The sequence below is a fragment of the Mytilus edulis genome, chromosome 5 (assembly GCF_963676685.1).
Source record: "Mytilus edulis chromosome 5, xbMytEdul2.2, whole genome shotgun sequence".
NCBI classification, from domain to species: domain Eukaryota; kingdom Metazoa; phylum Mollusca; class Bivalvia; order Mytilida; family Mytilidae; genus Mytilus; species Mytilus edulis.
The window spans coordinates 44,370,544-44,388,755 of record NC_092348.1 but is presented as its reverse complement, the minus strand read 5'-3'; the positions used below and the strand labels follow the sequence as shown (position 1 = coordinate 44,388,755).

General features: G+C 31.8%; 1 protein-coding gene across 1 annotated transcript in view; it reads right to left on the bottom strand.

Moving 5' to 3' along the window:
• Window positions 1-18,155, bottom strand: part of LOC139523758 (uncharacterized) — a 312,433-nt gene extending 294,278 nt beyond the window's left edge. Inside the window, exons 1-5 of the mRNA XM_071318012.1 lie at window positions 18,028-18,155; window positions 8,985-9,328; window positions 3,711-4,060; window positions 2,538-2,758; window positions 1,038-1,610 (exon numbers count right to left, since the gene is read on the bottom strand). Coding sequence (XP_071174113.1) covers window positions 1,167-1,610; window positions 2,538-2,758; window positions 3,711-4,060; window positions 8,985-9,328 — 1,359 coding nt within the window. The 5' untranslated portion in view covers window positions 18,028-18,155 and the 3' untranslated portion in view covers window positions 1,038-1,166. The remainder of the gene's footprint in view (window positions 1-1,037; window positions 1,611-2,537; window positions 2,759-3,710; window positions 4,061-8,984; window positions 9,329-18,027) is intronic.
• Window positions 18,156-18,212: the final 57 nt, after the last annotated feature.

The following is an 18,212-nucleotide window of genomic DNA, read 5'->3' as shown; positions in this document are numbered from 1 at the left end:
AATTATAAGAATCATTTTTCAATTTCATTTTAGGATAATTAAAAAGCATTGATCATGTGCAACCTGTAGTCAGGTAGTGAAGCACTGCAAACAAAATGTGATTCATGACATAAATTCAATGCTTTTACAACCCAATAATATAGTAAAAAGAAGATTTTAATTCAATTCAAAAATAAAAATTGTTTTATGTGATTGCTAAGAAATTTAGAAACAAATTGCAAATCATAAGTTATTGGAATTTTAATGTCCAATTATGGATTTATAAGGTTGAACACTTATTTTCAAGAACTCTTTCAAATACATCTATACATTTACTCCAGTAAATAATGATTATATTAAACATGTTCTATAAGGCATATTGCAGAACATTGTTTTTACAGCTTTTGTCATCTTTATTTGTAGTCATATGGCCATCACAAACATTTGAGCTAAAAACTATATTTTTTAAGACGGTTTGAGCCAAGGCTCCATGTTGAACGCAGTACATTGACCTAAAATGGTTTACTTTTATAAATTGTTATTCGGATGGAGAGTTGTCTCATTGGCACTCATACCACATCTTCCTATATCTATATTATATGTTCAGGCATATAGATACGGTGTTGATTATTGCTTCCATAGGTTGTTTATTTTAAACCAGATGATAGGTTTAACAAATGATCAAGAATATTTTGGCTAAACTTTTTAAAAGATTGGAATTTTATTTTGCGATATATCTGCCATATTTCAGCACCAAGGAGACATTTCAATAACTATTGTAAATTAAGTAATAATTGCAATACTTTTTAAAATTGTAAAATTGCTAATGGATTATGTTTCCCAAAAATTTGAAAAATTTGCATTTCAAAATTTTGATAGTTTATCTCCGCAGCGTTTCCTGTAATTACAAATTAGTAAGCTCATGTTTTAATCATTACTCAACAATCCCAGAAATAGTGCACCCTGAATCTAAATTTAAAATATACTTACTATATGCATTGATTAATAGATGATTCATGGCTTTTTATTGGTCTTCAGATTAGTTCAAAACAAATGGCCATTTTGTTTCAACAGGTGTTGAAAAAATAAAACTTCAAGTCTTAAGAATTTTCTTTGTCAACCCTTTTAAACATATTGTAAGCTTTTTAAAAAATCCCGGAAAAATCATCATTCAAATTCGCTAATTTCTATTTTTTGGCTAAGAAAGAATAAAGCACAATTGGAAGAACAACAATAACAAACACTATCCCCCCACCCAATAGATAAATTGGAGGTTTCAAAATGTCCACTTTATTGTCACATAGCTCATTGAGGCCATCAATGGTAGCATCATGTTTTGACTTGATGAAATCGTAGTTTGCACAGATTGTGTTGAGTTTTTCCTCTGTTATAACTGGTTTCATGCAAAAATGCAGAAGTACTGCCATAAACAGCACTTGGATGGTGATCAGAAGCAATAAGCTTGCAAAGCCAAGTCCGGATGATGCTGGTTGTCTATTTCCTGAGGATGGTCTTATTCGTGGTGGAACTGGCTTTGCCCCTTCTTTAGTTTCACCTGGAATTTCTGTTTCTGGAGAGAGATATTCTAGACGAGCTTCAGCGTTTGTTACTTCTAATGCATTACTGAAAACCTGTAAAATAAAATGATTGCTTATGTATAATTCATGTACTTCTTTTCCAACTTATGAAATTCAAGCATTTAGTCTAGTTCTTCATTTTAATCTCTGAATCCTTAATAAAAATTACCTGTTGAATTTATTGTAAATTTGTCTGTCCTGAACATTCATAAATATTTGCAACTGGATGTTGAGCAATCAATCAATCAATCAATCAATCAATAACTTAAAGCTTCCAGTGATTTCAAGTACTCTCAAATCTGCATGCATTTGTAATTCCTAAGCAGGTAGGGATTTTACAGTCGATTTGATTTGATTTTTTTTGATATTTTTGGTGTTTTAATGTCACTTTTAAGCACCGCATTTAGGCTATTTCGTGGCAGCCAGTTTGGTTTTTTTTTGGTGGAGGAAGCCAGAGTGCCAGGAGAAAACCAATGACCTTTGATAGGAAAACTGACAATCCTAGTCACGATTGGAGTCCAGTGCACCTGTATGAGTGGAGTTTAAACTTGCAACCCCAGTATTGACTCAGGTTAGTAATTACAGTAGTAACTTCTTACATCACTCAGGCACCGAAGCCCCTTTTTTACACTCAATAATATTATGATAAAAAAATATGAATTTCTTGAATTTTGTGGTAATAGTAGGAATAGAACAGAACTTCTGCATTATGCATCATGATTGATGTTTGATGTCTAGCCAAAAGGATAGTATTATTATATCAATGTATATAGGGATCATGTTTACGTTCCCATTTTATTAAATGAATGATTATCGATATGTGTACTATCAATTTTTGATTTTCCTTTTTGAATTTTCCTCGGAGTTCAGTATTTTTGTGTTTTTACTTTTCACATATATATCAACTATCCTCAATCAGAAAGGAAAAGATCTATACGAAAATACCAAACAGAATGTATTGCTTGATTAAATAACACTAACCTGTGTCATTAGTTTAAGAACACGAACATCAATCTGTGGTATGACAGAAAACATATAAGCCATCTTTTTATCAATATCTTCACAATAATTCTTAATCCTGGCAAAGCGATTATTTGGTATTCCAAGATGTTTTCTGAATTCTGTTTCTCTTTTCTCAACTTCTGCATTGTTTCTTCCATTGAACTTGTCAGATTTTGTCATAACACCAAATATTGGAATGCCTGAATATGCAATTTTACAATGTAATTAACATGATTAATATTTATAATACCACATTTATATAAAAATATGTCCAAATTTCATAACATTCTTCTTTAACATATATATGAACTAGTATATATATTTGTTTAGAAGCCAGCTGAAGGATCTAACTCCCACGGGTGCGGGAGTTTCTTGCTGCATTGAAGACTATAAATGCATGGTGTCCTTCTGCTGTTGTCTGTTCTATGGTCGGGTTACTCAGTTCTCTTTGACACATTCCCCATTTCCATTCTCAATTTTATTATATGAACATGATATAGGTTTGACAGATATGACAGAGATATATGATGTATAAAAATTTTAAACTAAGTTTGCATCTCAGTCCCATTTATCAATAAAAGAACTTAAATGTTGACACCACTGACGAAACTAAGTATATAGCTTCGACAACAAATATTTTTTTATTAATATATTAATGCGCTTAACAAATAAGTTATACATTTTAAGTTAAACTTGAATTAAGCAGTCACTCATGGGAATTAACAAAAGTGACCGCTCAAGAAAGGTTACATTTCAAATTAGGTTCAATCTGATCAGACATTGCAAATTGTTTCTGTATTTTAAATTGGAAGAGTTATGGTTCTTGATTGAATGCAAACAGATTTCAATTCTCATTTGAACTTGATATCAAACATAAAATATATATACATTTTTCATTATGATCAAGGCGTTTATATTTTGGTTGTTAACAACATGTTATTGGCAATTGTAAAAACAAATCTGTGCAAACACTTTGGTTACTGCTGACCACGTTAGACAAGTGACTTCTGTAAAGATTAAATTAAAGAGAAAATGTTTGGGAGGGTCTGGAAGAAGCTGTAAGAGTCATGTGATTGATGAAACCAGCTGACCATTAAGGCAGGTTTGACTAAATATATTAAGGTGACCTTGTAGATCAGCTTTGCTACGTACCTCTTAAACCATGTGCTACCTCACTCACACATGCCATTAACTGTGTTGGAAGGGTAGTCATAGGATCTCCTGAACATACAAATATAATTCGGTCTATCACTAAATATTCTTTGCCCTGACTATATCTTGTCTTTAAACCATTTAAGCCATAATTTTGGTAGTGGGTTAAAACATCAGATAATTTTTCAAATTCTTTCATCCTTCCATAAAAAATAATCTTGAGAAGCTCTCTCGTAAACTCATCGTTCTGGTCTTCAAAGCCTTTCATATCAATAAACGTTGGCATTAAGACTTCATCATCCTCTTCATTGTTTGGTCCCTCCCTGGAGTAGTATTTCTCTTTTTTAAAACTGAAACAAAACATAATACAAACATTACGTCATTCAATATATGAGCTGCGTCAGGTAGAAATCTTTCTTGTGGAAATGAATATCAAAACTTCTATTAACTTATTTCAGGTTGAATAAAATATCTACTGTGTATGTGAATTGTGTCTATTGAAAATTTAGTTGATATTATTTAGAACCCTACAAAACAGACCAAAATTCATCTTTTACTTCGATCAGCTTTATATGACCGCAGAGGTCGAACCCTGAACAGTTGGGGCAAGTATGGACACAACATTTAAGCTTGATACAGCTCTGAATTTGAATTGTGATTAAATGGTTGACACAACATAGGTTTCTGACTCAGAATGAATGTGGTCTAAGAACTTAAACTTAAAAACTTAAAAATTTTAAATTGGACCTTTACCTATTATGGTCCATATATCCAAAATCTAAATACATGGTTAGATTCAGCATATCATAGAACCCAAAGAATTCAATTTTTTATGAAATCAAATAATATTCAACTTTAGACCTCAATGAGGACCAATTTGGTAACCGGGCCCAAATATTAAAAATCTAAATACTTGGTTAAATTCAGCATATTGAAGAACCCTATATATTCAATTTTTGTTGAAATCAAACAAAGTTAAATTTTGGACCCCGATTTGGACCAACTTGAAAACTGGGCCCATAATCAAAAAACTAAGTACATGCATATATTTAGCATATCAAAGAACCCCAAGAATTCAATTTTTGTTAAAATCAAACTACATCTAAGTTTAATTTTGGACCCTTTGGACCTTAATAATGTAGACCAATTTGAAAACAAGACCAAAAATTAAGAATCTAAATACACTGTCAGATTTGGCATATCAAAGAACCCCACTAATTCATTTTTTGATGAAATCAAACAAAGTTTAATTTTGGACCCTTATTCCTAAACTGTTGGGACCAAAACTCCCAAAATCAATCCCAACCTTCCTTTTAATTTGTGGTCATAAACCTTGTGTTAAAATTTCATAGATTTCTATTTACTTATACTAAAGTCATTGTGCAAAAACCAAGAAAAATGCTTATTAGGGACCTTTTTTGGCCCCTAATTCCTAAACTGTTGGGACCAAAACTCCTAAAATCAATCCCAACCTTTCTTTTATGGTCATAAACCTTATGTTAAAATTTCATAGATTTCTGTTTACTTCTACTAACGTTTTTGTGCGAAAACCAAGAAAAATGCTTATTTGGGCCCTTTTTGGCCCCTAATTCCTAAATTGTTGGGACCAAAACTCCCAAAATCAATCCCAACCTTCCTTTTATGGTCATAAACCTTATGTTAAAATTTCATAGATTTCTGTTTACTTCTATTAAAGTTATTGTGCGAAATCCAAGAAAAATGCTTATTTGGGCCCTTTTTGGCACCAAATTCCTAAAATGTTGGGACCAAAACTCCCAAAATCAATCCCAACCTTTCTTTTATGGTCATAAACCTTATGTTAAAATTTCATAGATTTCTATTAACTTTTACTAAAGTTATAGTGCGAAAACCAAATGTCTTCGGACGATGACGACGAGGACGACGCTAACGTCATACCAATATACGACCAAAAAATTTTCAATTTTTGTGGTCATATAAAAACAATCAAACACTTATACATGAATATGACTTGCATTATGTTGATTTTTATCTGACCCAGCTGATATATATTGGAGCTGCTATACTCCCCCTTCTTTTTTTTTTTTTATTATGACATTTTGATGACAACTACATGTATATAACTTGATTATAAATATGGTACAAGAATTGTATGTGTGAGATCACTTACATTTAAATTATCTGTATACTTTTTTTTCTTCCCCAAGGGGTATTATCATCATGATCATGATTATACATGCTATACTAAAACAAACATAGTTGATGATGTATCATTATTGATTCTAATAGAAATTTCATTAAAAGGCACAATAATGCAATTTCCAACAAGAAGCTGTCACAACGACAGCAAACCGGATTTATTAACATTTATTTGTGTCCTGGCAATATCACAAGTACCATTACTGATGAATGGTGCAAGTGAAAATCATCAATATCAAATTTGACCTTCATTTTGTCATCAGTATCAACATATTAAAATTTGAAAAGCTTAGATTGAATGGTTCATGAGAAAATGCACGGACACGACTGGAAACACCATTTTTCAATCTTTGAAGAACCATAACTCCTGAACGGTAAAATTCAAAATCGTCATTATTGAACTTGACCTCCATTTTGTCTTCATTAACAACATATTAAAATTTGGGAAGCTTTGGTAGAACAGTTCATGTGTAAATGCACGGACATGACTGGAAACTCCATTTTTCAATCTTTTAAGAACCATAACTCCTGAACGGTAAAAGTCAAATCTTCATTATTGAACTTGACCTCCATTTTGTCATCAGTAACAACATATTAAAATTTTAAAAGCTTTGGTTGAATGGTTCATGAGTTAATGCACGGACAACATTTGATTGCCGCCCACCCGCACGACCGACTGCCCGGCCGCCCTCCGTACATCCTCAAATCAATTACCGACATTTTTGTCACAAAAATCAGGTTAATAAAAATGAAATCCCAAAAATAGTTGAACACAAAACATATAGATGTAAAAGTGCTTACAATATAATTTTTGGTATGAATTGTATTCTTGTAATTATAATATTATAAATATTTTTATTCATCAACAGGAATTCTATTTTTGTAGAAAAAAAAATGTACAAAAAAGAATGGAAAAAGACAATAAAAGAGTATAACCGGTAACCTCGATGATATCATGCTGACAAAACTCAAAGCTACCCAAAACTAGTATTTTAAACTGAAATATCCTGTACGAAATGTGACGTCTGTATAATTTGACACGACAACCTGGCGTAAAAACCATACTTTATCCGGGCGGCATTGCAGTTTTTAAGGAATGCATGTTGGTGGAAACCAGGCGGAAATCAAGCTTACAATGTAACTGAGGTAGAAATCAGGCGTAAAATTAGGCCTAATATTTAAATGAGTACTCCTGGTCCTCATAAAAGCAGGCGTAATATGCAAATCAGTCAGCCTGGTCAATAAATAAACCAGGCGTAATATCCTTACATAACACTACACTTATATTTTAAATCAGTGTATTAACCTAGCTGGGTACTTTTGTGTATTTGATACACACTTCTGTACTGTTGCTTTAGTTTCTCCTTGTTTGACCAAACACATTAAATATTAACTAACCATTGAAGTAGCTAATATACAAATAAATACATTTTTGACAGGCACTGGCTCAAACAAGTTAAATTCTAAATAAGAATTATATATGACAATTAATTTTTCTTGAAATAAAAAAAGCATTTTAACTAAGTTGTTTTTGAAAATTAATGTCCTATGACCTAAAATATTGATGATAATATTGTAAAGTATTTTAATGTTATTATCCAAGGATAAAAGTTTTTGGATTTCAAAATTTATACTGTTAAAACTTACTAAATAATAGTAACATTCTCACATAATTATTATTACCATGTTTACTACTTTCCTTTTATTTCACAATTTTCATTAATCAATATGATTCCATAAAAATTTTCCAATTTCAAATTCTTCCAAAAAGCACAAAACAAGCTAATTATCCCTGAATGTATGAAGCTGCCATAATTGTCCAACTCTTGCAAACTAAATGAAAGAGCAAAATTTAAAAAAAAATCCATGAATCCTTTAAACAAAACATTATGGGTATTATGATTTACGCCATACCAACAGTTTTACACTGTAACAAAATTTACACCTTGCTTATTTCAATTCATGCCAGAACGTTTACCACTTTTTTCTACGCCTGTAACATGTGTAAGGACTACAAATTTACCTTTCCTGCTCTCTTACGCCTGGATCTAGACACGTCACTTAACCACTTACGCCTGGTTTACGCCTTATTTCCAGGCGTAATATGCCTTATAATTTTGTATGTAGGTTGTGACAAGAGAACATACAAACATGATAGACTAGAAAACATAATGCCCTTCTACTGTTCTAGTTGGACATAAAATGCATGGCAAATGTCATAAATACTATATCTCAAATTAAATTCAAAGGATGCAGTCTTGACTTCAATGTCAAACGAAATAAATAGGAAATTTGCCTATGATGCCCTTAAGGGACATAACTCAAGAATTGTAAAAGTGATGCCACCCAAATTTGTACTTGATCTGAGTTTTGTGGTACTAAGCACTGTGTACTCATTTTATAACATATATAACATATATAAGTTGAGGCAAACTTAAGTTAAGGATTGGAAACAAAAAATTCATCAAAATTCCAATGTTAAAATAAAATAAATGGGGAATTTGCCCATGAAACAAAGATGATGCCTCCTCTGAGGAGTCCTCTCCATCTCTCACTTGCGTTAAAAAGGGACGTCTCAAGTATTGTAAAAGTGACACGAACTAAATTTCAAAACTTGATCTGCATTTGTACTTATTAGCATTTTGCATGAGGTTCATGACATTTGATTGAGGCAAACTCAGTTTAGAGAACAGAAATAATAATTCAGCAAATTTCCATTTTAAAAAGGGCATTATAACTCTAGAATGGCAAAAGTGAAACCATCAAAATTCGTACAAGACCTTTTATTTCTGGTAATTAACACAATATTTGGTTGAGGCAAACAAAGAAAAAGAACAGAATCCAAATATTCAGAAATTTTCCAATTTGTAAAGGGACATAACTCTAGAACAGTGAAAATGAGACCACCAAAATTCAAACTCGATCTGTGCTTTGTGGTAATAAGTTTCTTTACATTTGGCATATTAAAGAGAAGGAAAACTAATTTTGACGTACATATGAACAGACGTTTAAGGGTAAAACTTAATGCCCCATCCACTACAGCGAGAATTTAGATTTATAAACTGCATTGTACTGAATCGTGTTCGACTATAATACCTGATCAAATTTTGTGAAATCTGTTTCCCCAATCCACCATGGCTTCCATGTGCTGCTAGTTCTTTCCATTTTTCATCACTAAAGCTGGCAAATATAGTATTAAGAAGAGATGATTTTCCACATCCATGTGAACCAATAATTGCAATATTCAATGGATGTTTCCCACTGGATATCGTACCAACCTCTTTTTGACAAATTTTAATCAACTTCTGTTTGTCATCCCAGCCTTTTTTCTTCGTAGAATCTATCTCAAGGAGGCTACCTATTTCTATATCACTGTCTGAATCTTCTGTCTTTGAAACTGGCCCTCTTGAACCTTCATAGGTATCACTTAATTCAGCCATCTATAAATATACATAATCGAAAAATCAGATAATCTTGCAACCTGGCTTTTGTTGGCTTTAATATTGATTCACTTGTAGGGTCTTTGCATCAGATCTACACATTTATTTAAAAAACAGTTGTTGGCATTACACGGGTTATGTTCTTCTCATATATTTTATGATACATGTAGTATGATACTAAAACCCCTAACAGGAGGGATTGTGCTTGATATTCATATGATGAAGACATAATCTTTCAATCAGTTTAATTGAGGTCTGGTCAGCTGGCCTGTCAGTTAACTGCTAGTAGTCTCATGTTATTTATGTATTATTGTCATTTTATTTATTTTGTTTTGTTACATCTTCTGACATTTTGTCTGACATCAGACTCGGACTTCTCTTGAACTGAATTTTAATGTGCGTATTGTTATGCGTTTACTTTTCTACATTGGCTAGAGGTATAGGAGGAGGGTTGAGATCTCATAAACATGTTTAACCATGTTAACCCCGCTGCAATTTTGCGCCTGTCCCAAGTCAGGAGCCTCTGGCATTTGTTAGTCTTGTATGATTTTTGTCGAGCCTTCGACTTTAGTCGAAAAAGCGAGACTAAGCGATCCACATTCCGTCGTCGTCGCTGTCGTCAGCGGAAGGCGTCCACAAATATTCACTCTGTGGTTAAAGTTTTTGAAATTTTAATAACTTTCTTTAACTATACAGGATTTCTACCAAACTTGGACAGAAGTTTGTTTATGATCATAAGATAGTATCCAGAAGTAAATTTTGTAAAAAGATAACTCCATTTTTTTTACTGTATTTTACTTTAAAATGGACTTAGATTTTCTTCCAGTTAACATTACATATATACAGTCTGCAGTTAGAGTTTTCAAAACATTTATTAGATTTTAACTATCCTAAATTTTTACCAAACTTGGACAGAAGCTTCTTACAATCATAAGATAGTATCAAGAGGAATATTTTTATTGATTTTTTTCCTCATTTTTGTTGAGCCTGAGATTTACAGCAAAAGTAGGCGAGACACTGGGTTCCGCGCAACCCTTACAAATTTTTAATTTTAGTTTCTTGTGTATAATTTGGAGTTTAGTATATATATATGACATCCATTATCACTGTACTATAGTACATACATATTTTTTAAGGCAGTCTTCACGATGAACTTTTAAATCTACAGTCCCAGAGCTCAATTTTTGAAAATTTTAAGTTAGATTCTGTTGGCCTGTAGATATGATTTTTACAGGCCCGAGAGCAATTTTACAAGCCTTACAGGGCTGCCTGGGCTGCCACTCAGCGTGAAGACTGTTAAGGGGCCAGCTGAAGGACACCTACGGGTGCAGGAGTTTCTCGCTACATTGAAGACCCATTGGTGGCCTTTGGCTGTTGTCTGCTCTATGGTCGGGTTGTTGTTTCTATTCTCAATTTTATTTTAAATATTCCTTGAGTTTTATATGTTGAATGTGCTCTGTATTTAATATTCATATATATGCTGCTTGAAATGATTGTATGTGCTGTTAATGTAAATAAGTCTAGTCATTTTATGAATTTATATAGTAGTCGACTTAAATGAGCCCTAAAAGTCTATGTGTAATTTTTACTTTTTCGAACTCATACTTCTTTAGTTCTACTAATTTTTTCCCAATTTTCAATTTCTATGTTTGATTGAAAACCTGACACTAAATAAAGATTATACTTACTCACTTCACAATAAGTTATAGTTATTGACCAAATGAGCAAGTCAGTATATATCATTTAATCTGCATGGATGACCTTAATTAACCAGATCGATGTAGGAGTTCAGGTTAAAGTGTCATTCCGAGCTGTGCAGATTAATTGATATATATACCTAAATTGCTACATGATTTTTCTTACAGGTGTGGATAGTAAACTGCACATTGACAGAAACAAGTGCCTGTGCTATAAGGTTACGGGGTAATATGAATAAATATTTTTTTTTTGTCATCTGCTTGACTAGAACATTTCTTTCCTCAAATTGGGTACCAGTATCAGATTATATATTTTTTTTGTAAAAAAAAACCCATAACATATGGATAGTCGACCTTTCAATGAATAGAAAAGTGCCCGTATTGGCATGATTTGCATGAATCGTGGTATAAAGTATTATGTAAACACTTACTATTTAAAAACTTTAAGGTGACATCATAAGGAATTGAAAAATATGGCCATGTTTACACCTCAAAATTTACTATGTGGATAGACAAACTGGTACATCTAGGAAAGTTTTAAGGCATGGTAGGAACTACCTGTATAAATATATAATATCTGTATGTTGTCGGAATTTCGAAAATTAAAAACTAACCTGGTTTTTGATGTCCAGTTTTTTCCAGTCTGCAGAAGATAGCAAAATAAACAAACACACAAGTTTCATTTGATAAGTCTACTCATTTACACAGTTTATTAATCACCTATTGTCTGCAGATGTCAATTGTCCATCTATTTTATTCAAGATTTGATTGTCCATTTAAATCAATACTTCTCACAACATGTATTATATGAGGGGAGATTCTCAAACCTCTTTCCCAACTTTGTTTATTTTGTTACCTTCTGCAGGAACGAAAAAAAAAACTGGATAGCCAGATGGCAAAATCTAGTAAAAGGTCATAATTTTCAAAAACATAAAATGCATTTAAAATTTATACTTCTAGTTCCTGCCATCAATCCTTAAAACTTTTGCAGGTGCAAAGGTTTGTCTGTACTCAGAGTAGCATTTGTGGTGTAAATACGGTATCAGGTCTGTTTGCCCAATACACTTTCGCACCCTACACGTTCCCACCTCGCACGTTTGCAACCAAGATCCGTTTGCACTCTACACATAATAGCACCAAATTTTAATTCAAATTCCAGTTGAATAATTGGAAAATCATGATTCTTGTTTTAAATTGCTTTAAATTGGTGTACAAATTTAATACTGAATGTATTTATAGCTTGGTATGAGTAAAACATTGCAAATTTTAAATGAAAAACACAAAAGATAATTGTTTTTAACAGCTTCGTTCCTTTGATCTGAAACAATGAAACAATAAAATATAGCAATACACTATTCATGCTATTATAACCAAAACATGATAAAACTTATTCAAAACACAAAAGAATATGTAGTCAGAATCTCACTTCATTTTGAAACAAGTCATTATGAAACAAAGTTATAACAATACACTAACCCAAACATGATCAACATGATCAAGGGTTATTTAACACAAAATAAAAAATTGACAGAATCCCACTTTATTTAGAAAGGATTGCTATTTTTTTTAACAATACACTATCCAAAACATGATTTAGATTTATTCAACACAAAAAAAATGCTGTCTCACTTTATTTTGAGACAAATGAATGACAACAACTATACTTTTAAGCATACATTTGCCAAAACTTGATTACAAAGTATATTAAACACAAAACCAATTAATATTGGACGCGAACATGTAGGGTGCGAACAGTGAAAGGGGGTGAACATGAGTGGGTGCGAACGTGAATAGGCGCGAACGGACCCGCATTCTGAAAATACGCATGTACAAGAATTTGATCGGTCTTTAATGCGCATGCGCTAGTAATTGTCCATATACAGCGATTACTTTTACTATAGATTTGTATGGGCAAATAGTTTTTATACCCGTATTACTTTAAGTTAACATTTGAATTTCTTCTTCGCGTGGTTAAATATAGTTCCTTTAAGGTTTGAACTCTTTAATGATGTAAATTAAATAAGATATTTTAAACCTCCGTCACTTTTGATTTAAAATTTGCAACCATAAATAGCAAAGTAGCCCTTTTAATGTATACAGAGAAGGCACTGTTTTGCGAACCCCTGACATCTGTTTGCTTCAATAAAAAATAGTATTCGTTATTTTCTTATTTTTGCGTGGATATCTTAATAATCTCCAAAGACAGGAAGGAAATAAAATGGTATTTTTGTCTAAAAATAAATTTTTGTAATTCTCCCGTCTTTTTATGGTTGAAAATTGAAAATTGTCATGGAAAAGAGAATTTTACACACTTGGATACGAAGTCATCGGAAAAACACTTATAATTTTACGAATTAGTATGATTATATATCTTTTAAGATTCTGATATACAATATAAAGGAGTAGGTCCGGTCAAGGACCGATTTTGGCCTCAAATTTCAGGTTCATCTGACGAAAGATTTTGATCACTTTTTAAACACTTAAGTGTCTATTTTATTTGAATTAATTAGTTTATGTGAAAGATTTTAACAGATTTAGTCATTAAAAACGATCCGATTCAAGCTCAAATATGAAAAATCTTCCTAATATGCTGGAAAATGTCACTTTTCAGATGGTTTTTGGTAAAAATGAAAGTGGCCGCATCCGTGTTCATCCTCAACCTTTATATATGTTATGTATTATCATAAAATACAACTTACATTTCAATATTAAGGATGAACACGAATGCGGCCACTTTCGTTTTACACGAAAACCATCTAAAATTTAACTAAAATGCTAGAATAATGAGGATTTCAGTAATTTAGCCTGACTTAATGGTGCTAGTACCGGATATATGTGCATAGTATTGTCAGAAACAGCCCATATTTATGTAGCAGAAGCATTCTACTGTCCAATAAATAACTAAAGGTTTACATTTTAACAATTTTGTAAAACTTCTATATTTTGAGGCCAAAAAGGGGTCTTACTGAACCTACTCCTTTGAAGATATATACAGGTTTACTCTACATGTGACATTAAAGTAGAAATACTTGCAATACACAAGGTATACGTTTTTTGTGTATTTCCCCTTTTCAATCATGATAGAGGATAAAGTATACAAAGGAATCATTAATATTATGTTGAAAAGTGAACTTCCAACAATTAACAATCTCAATATATTTTCATTACAATGACAAAAATAAATTTGCTGGAAGCTTCCGAGAAAAAATGACAAAAGACTGGTGTAACGAATGCATGTCGAAATTAAAATCCTCCTTCGGATTTTAATTGAATAAAAGAATAAGCTTCAATCGTGACCATGCATAAACATCCATTGGATAAGGTTCTTTGGTTGCACCAGTTATATTTTTAACAGAAAAAATGGCTATGATTTTTTAAATTATTAAAATTTCAATAATTATTATTTCATAATTTTTCCATAACCGTAAGCTAACTAACAACAGTGAAATATACTACAATTGTAGTATTATGTCTCTTGTAGTATGTCTCTGCTAGCAATAATGATTTATCTTCCCTGAAAAAAAACCCACATATTAAACATCCCGATACCATGGATACTGAGTGGGACAGTAGTATGATAAAGTTTGAAATATGTTTTAACAGAAATATTTACTAATCAACTTTTTAACAACTACATGTACTGCATAAACCTACACACCCCGGGATACGAATATTGATTTGTGTGATTCGATCAAGTATCTTTGATTGTTCTCTACAGGGAGTGATGCGTGCATAAATATTATTAATTTTTCACACTTTTCTTATCATTTCAAGTTGAACGCTTTCAGAGTTTTATCTTTGACAAGTTTTTGATTTGCATGGCCATGTCTAAGTTAGCTGCATGTATTTTGGAAAATACCCCGTGTTTACTAAATACTTTGTCATAGTTGAGATCCGTTACATATATTCCTTTAGAAATAAACATTATTATGAAATAATCCTTAAAACGAATATAAAAATAAATTAAAAAAATACTCAAAACTGTAATATATTTGGAAAAGTTTAATTCTTAAAAATCACACAATGGATTGTTACTTTACATGCTTTACTTGAATACACAACGACTAAAATAATAAAATATCGCAGCATGGAGGTTTACATCTATTGTGTCAAATAAAAGATACATGTATGCAACCTTTTAAAAGGTTTTACCATGAAAATCAAGTTATATTAACATTTGAAACCAGGAAGAGTTTAACCAAACAAATTGAAGTCAACAGGGCCGAATTTGTGTCCCTAGTAGTAGATGTTGTAAGAGACCAATATAACAAACAATATAATGAAATTATGTCCAGAATTGCAATATTTAAACAGTGACACTATAGATTGGTTTTGATAATAAGAATTGGATCTCTGTTTTAGAATCTACTATACTTTATGCAATATCATAATTTAATTTAAAAGATAAAATAAAAAAAAGGCCCAAGTGAGATAAAATAAACATACATTTTGTAGCTTCTGGAAGAACATGAAGAAGTACAAATTGACTTTTCTTCCCTTTACACATGTTTTCCTCATTATAAACTTAGAGACAATGTAGACTTATAAGTCAATCTTTTGTTAAGTGTCCATATTTAAACAACTGTCTTGCTTGAAGAACGGACAAATCACATTTTTTTCATTGACCAAATGCATGTTTATGTTAGGTTGACGTTATTTTCAACTGAGACCAATTGCATGCAATCCCATCATGCATGCATGTTGCTTTGTTTTAACCAAGCTAGTTTTTTTAAAATAAATAAGGCCGTTATATTTCTGGTTTGAATTGTTTTACATTGTCATTTCGGGGCCTTTTATAGCTGACTATAATTTCTGCAATTGTTTAGTCATGATACAGTCTTTCGAATCAATTTGTACGTGTCTGCTAAATGTAAAATTAAATTAGAAAAAAAAATCTGAATGAAAATTTTTAGGATTAATGTATCTGTATAACATTGACAATATCCCTAAATGATTGTGATGCGTTCAAAGCGCTTTTCTGTATTTACCCTTATCAATATCCAAAGTTATAACACACCATACAATTAATTGGTTAAAGGTGTCTTCTTAAAACTGAGGAATATATAAAGTATCAGTATGATGACCATAAAATCAGTAGGACGTCATCGTTTACGAAGCAGTAACATAAAGGTGTTAATTCTGTTTATTTATGTTTACCTTACTATCTTTACATATAAAACATGTTAAAGATCATAAACTGGAAATAGATATTCAACAAAATTTGATTACATAACACTTTTTATTTATTTTTACCTCATGTATCGAAGAAGTGAAATCGATTTTGTTTTATTCTAAACTTGCAAAACTTAATAGATTTTATAGGTGCATTTCGCAATTGCTGTTGTAAAGATGAAAAAAGAAACAAACTTTTCACCAAATTCGTTAATAGTTAAATTGAGTTAATATGAGTTTAGAATTTTTCTCTGTACCGATGTAATGCATTGTCTGTATGAGATTCAAAACATATTTACTAAGTCCTTCAACCAGACATGGCAAAATACAATGTTTTAGGTGGACAGATTTATTTCTTTTTTTGTCTTTTTTTTGGTCTTATAAAATCAAATACTTTTCATTTTCTTAACAGAATTTGCATGTTGGGAAAAGTGTTCAAAGATAAGAAAGAAGTATGTTACACAATAATTACGCATCTGGTATAATAAAAACTAATTGAAATTATTTATATTATATATAAACCGTAATAATCCTAATTTGATTCGAAACTCGGTTTTCTATTAAGATGACAAATTATTATTGTACTATTGGAAATAAGCATGGACATCGATCGTCAAACATTCAAAACCCGTTGTGATCTGATATTTAATTATTCATGTACACAAGTTGGTGTGCAAAAATCTTGTTTCACTTTATAAGAAAATTGAGTTACCTCCCCTTTTTTAGTACAAGTTGTCTTTCTTGACCGAACTAATAGTTCAGAATGGCCATGTTAGCCAAAAGGTAATCAAACGATGAACCTAGCTTATACGTTATAGGTCCAAATAATTATGACGTCTTGAAAGGCTATTTTAAATTTTCACTTTGACGCCTTCCTGTCGATGTAAGCAAAGAAAACTAGAGGCTCTAAAGAGCCTGTGTCGCTCACCTTGGTCTATGTGAATATTAAACAAAGGAAGCAGATGGATTCATGACAAAATTGTGTTTTGGTGATGTTGATGTGTTTGTACATCTTACTTTACTAAACAGTCTTGCTGCTTACAATTATCTCCATCTATAATGAACTTGGCCCAGTAGTTTTACATGTAGTGAAAAATGTTAATAAAAATTTACAAATTTTATGAAAATTGTTAAAAATTTACTATAAAGGATAATAACTCCTTAGGGGGTCAATTGACCATTTTGGTCATGTTGACTTATTTGTAAATCTTACTTTGCTGAACATTATTGCTGTTTACAGTTTATCTCTATCTATAATAATATTCAAGATAATAACCAAAAACAGCAAAATTTCCTTAAAATTACCAAATTCAGGGGCAGCAACCTAACAACGGGTTGTCCAGTTCATCTGTAAATTTCAGGGCAGATAAATTTTGACCTGATAATCAATTTTACCCCCATGTCAGATTTGCTCTAAATGCTTTGGCTTTTGAGTTATAAGCCAAAAACTGCATTTTACCCCCATGTTCTATTTTTAGCCATGGCGGCCATCTTGGTTGGTTGGCCGGGTCACCGGACATATTTTTTAAACCAGATACCCCAACGATGATTGTGGCCAAGTTTGGTTTAATTTGGCCCAGTAGTTTCAGAGTCTGAGAAGATTTTTGTAAAAGTTAACGACGACGGACGACGGACGACGGACGACGGACGCAAAGTGATGGGAAAAGCTCACTTGGCACTTTGGGCCAGATGAGCTAAAAATGTAATAGCCTTTCAAGATGTCTTAATTAATTAGACTAAATGAACCTTAAAAACCAAATCAACAGTTCGACTGGATGTCATAAAGTTATGACATGACAACTCTTTTTAGAAGTATACCATAAAACTCACTATTGACAGCAAACTTTTAAGCCTATATAGTTTTCCCTAATAGTAATACTAAATGAAAATGACTACCAAACAAAAAGTTCGATGACAGCTCTCGGTATTTACTTTCGTTTTCACAGTCAACAAATACAGGGCAATTTCTGATTGGACACTCGAGAATATCTGGTCTCGGTCCTATACAACTTGTT